This window comes from Staurois parvus, unplaced genomic scaffold (genome assembly GCF_062004578.1).
Source record: "Staurois parvus isolate SC_StPar_1 unplaced genomic scaffold, SC_StPar_1.0 ptg000056l, whole genome shotgun sequence".
NCBI lineage: Eukaryota > Metazoa > Chordata > Amphibia > Anura > Ranidae > Staurois > Staurois parvus.
Window position 1 is genome coordinate 13,891,400 of NW_028317852.1, and position 1,948 is coordinate 13,893,347.

General features: G+C 35.6%; 1 protein-coding gene across 1 annotated transcript; it reads left to right on the forward strand.

The window, feature by feature from the left end:
• The first annotated feature begins 537 nt into the window (after nucleotides 1–537).
• Nucleotides 538–1,595, forward strand: LOC149470003 (olfactory receptor class A-like protein 1). Its single transcript, XM_089668371.1, has one exon. The coding sequence runs from the start codon at nucleotides 557–559 to the stop codon at nucleotides 1,520–1,522; it is 966 nt and encodes a 321-aa protein (XP_089524497.1). The 5' UTR covers nucleotides 538–556; the 3' UTR covers nucleotides 1,523–1,595.
• Nucleotides 1,596–1,948: the final 353 nt, after the last annotated feature.

Consider the following 1,948-nt stretch of genomic DNA (forward strand, 5'->3'; position numbering starts at 1 on the left):
CAATCCAATCCTCTTCCAGTAATCACTTCAGGTGGTTTATGGGGCAAATGCAATCCCTCTAATTAAGGCCTGTGATGTCAATCCTTACCAAATCATTGCATTATGATATTAATTTGATGGTAATACATAGCCTTCCTTAGGCTATTTGCCATTGCATTTACACCAAAAGTGGTCTATTGCTGTTAAAAACTAAAGGTGTTTTAGCAGAGGCTGCATGCTTTATGATTCAATGGGATTACCAATCATGAGGGTGGCTGCATTTGGTAAACTGTTTCAGTAAATGACACATGCTTGTATTTGCATATTTTACTGGAAATTAAGCTCTCCACCTGGATCAATTTATCACTTGCTCTGTGTAATTCATGTCATTATAGGTGTGCTATTGTGCATATGTTTTTCCACTATGCTTAGCTTCTACCCTAAGAAAAGCAGATGTCCATTTTCTTTGCATGTTAATTCCCTTTGTGATTTCATACGGTCTATTTTATAAAACAAAAGATTTTCTTACACCATCATTCTTTGCTTTTTCAGATACTACATAATCATTTTGGGTCTGATGGCCACTTACCTGCTTCTCAAGGCTTTAGGTTTTTTCCTTCTTGTTATAGTTGGAATACCAGGGAACATCTTCATCATTCTGCAATTCACCTACATCAAAAGCATAGAGAAGAAACTTCTTCCAACAAACATAATATTGTCAGTACTTGCTTTGGCAAATGTACTTGTCATCTTTTCTCGCATCGTTCCACAGTCATTGAATGCAATAGGTGTAGAGGACTTGCTTGATGACATTGAGTGCAAATTTGTTATATACACATACAGAGTAAGCAGAGCCATGTCTATTTGTGTAACTAGTTTGCTCAGCTGCCACCAGTGTATTCTTATTGCTCCAACAACTAAAGTTTGGCTTTATCTAAAGCGAAAAGTGACACAGAATGTTATAGGCGTTATTATAATTTTGTCAATTATCAACTTCTCCATGTACCCTTATAGTTGTTTAAATACTCATGTAAAGAAAAATGCAACAACTTCACCATATACTCTTCATTTGGTTTATTGCGATGTTGACTTTCTAACCTATACAGCATACATTGTCAATGGAGCACTTTATACAATTCGTGATTTTATATTCGTAGGTCTGATGACCTTAGCAAGCAGTTACATGGTGTTCATCCTTCTTCATCATGGGAAAAATATAAAAGCAATAAGGAGTTCTAACAAAGAGCAAAAGTGGTCAGCTGAGTTTAAAGCAACAAGAGCTGTAATACTATTAGTTGTTCTGTATGTGCTACTTTTTGGGTTGGATAACTCCATGTGGGTCTATACACTGACATTGTCTAATGTATCTTCTGACTTGAGTGATATTCGAGTATTTTTAGCATCTTCCTATGCAGCACTGAGTCCCATTCTCATCATATTAACCAACCCCAAGCTTCATCGCTTCTGGATGCTGTCTCACAAGAAAAAGCCTTTCCAAAAACATATAGGAAGCAGGGGAACTGTGTATTCTGTAAGCGAATAAAGGTGGAAAAATGAAATAGTATTTGTAATATAACATTAGGAGTGGGAACCAATCTTGTCTGAAATAAACAAAATTAAACAACAGCACACATATACAAATTGCAGTTTTATTTAATAAGCAATTATAGCTTGCGTCTCCTTTTCGTGCACCAGTGTATTAATGCTCATGAGATGTGATAGAGGCCAGTCAGTGGGAATGTACCCATCTGGGTCCTGCCAGATTTGATAAATGGTGGTTAAAACAAAAATTGCCTTTAATGCACACTGCTCACGGGGTATAAAATTTATATAATAATTAACTTCTATATCAAGTGTTATATAATACAGTATATAGAATGCCCTTCTGATATGCTTTATGTGGGGAAAACAAAAAGACAATTAATGACAAGAATAGGTTAACAACAAAAGGTATTAAATCAAAGAAAAG

What these genes read in the sequence shown, in the direction of transcription:
- LOC149470003 (XM_089668371.1), top strand. Translation starts at nt 557, where the DNA reads ATGGCCACTTACCTGCTTCTCAAGGCTTTAGGTTTTTTCCTTCTTGTT.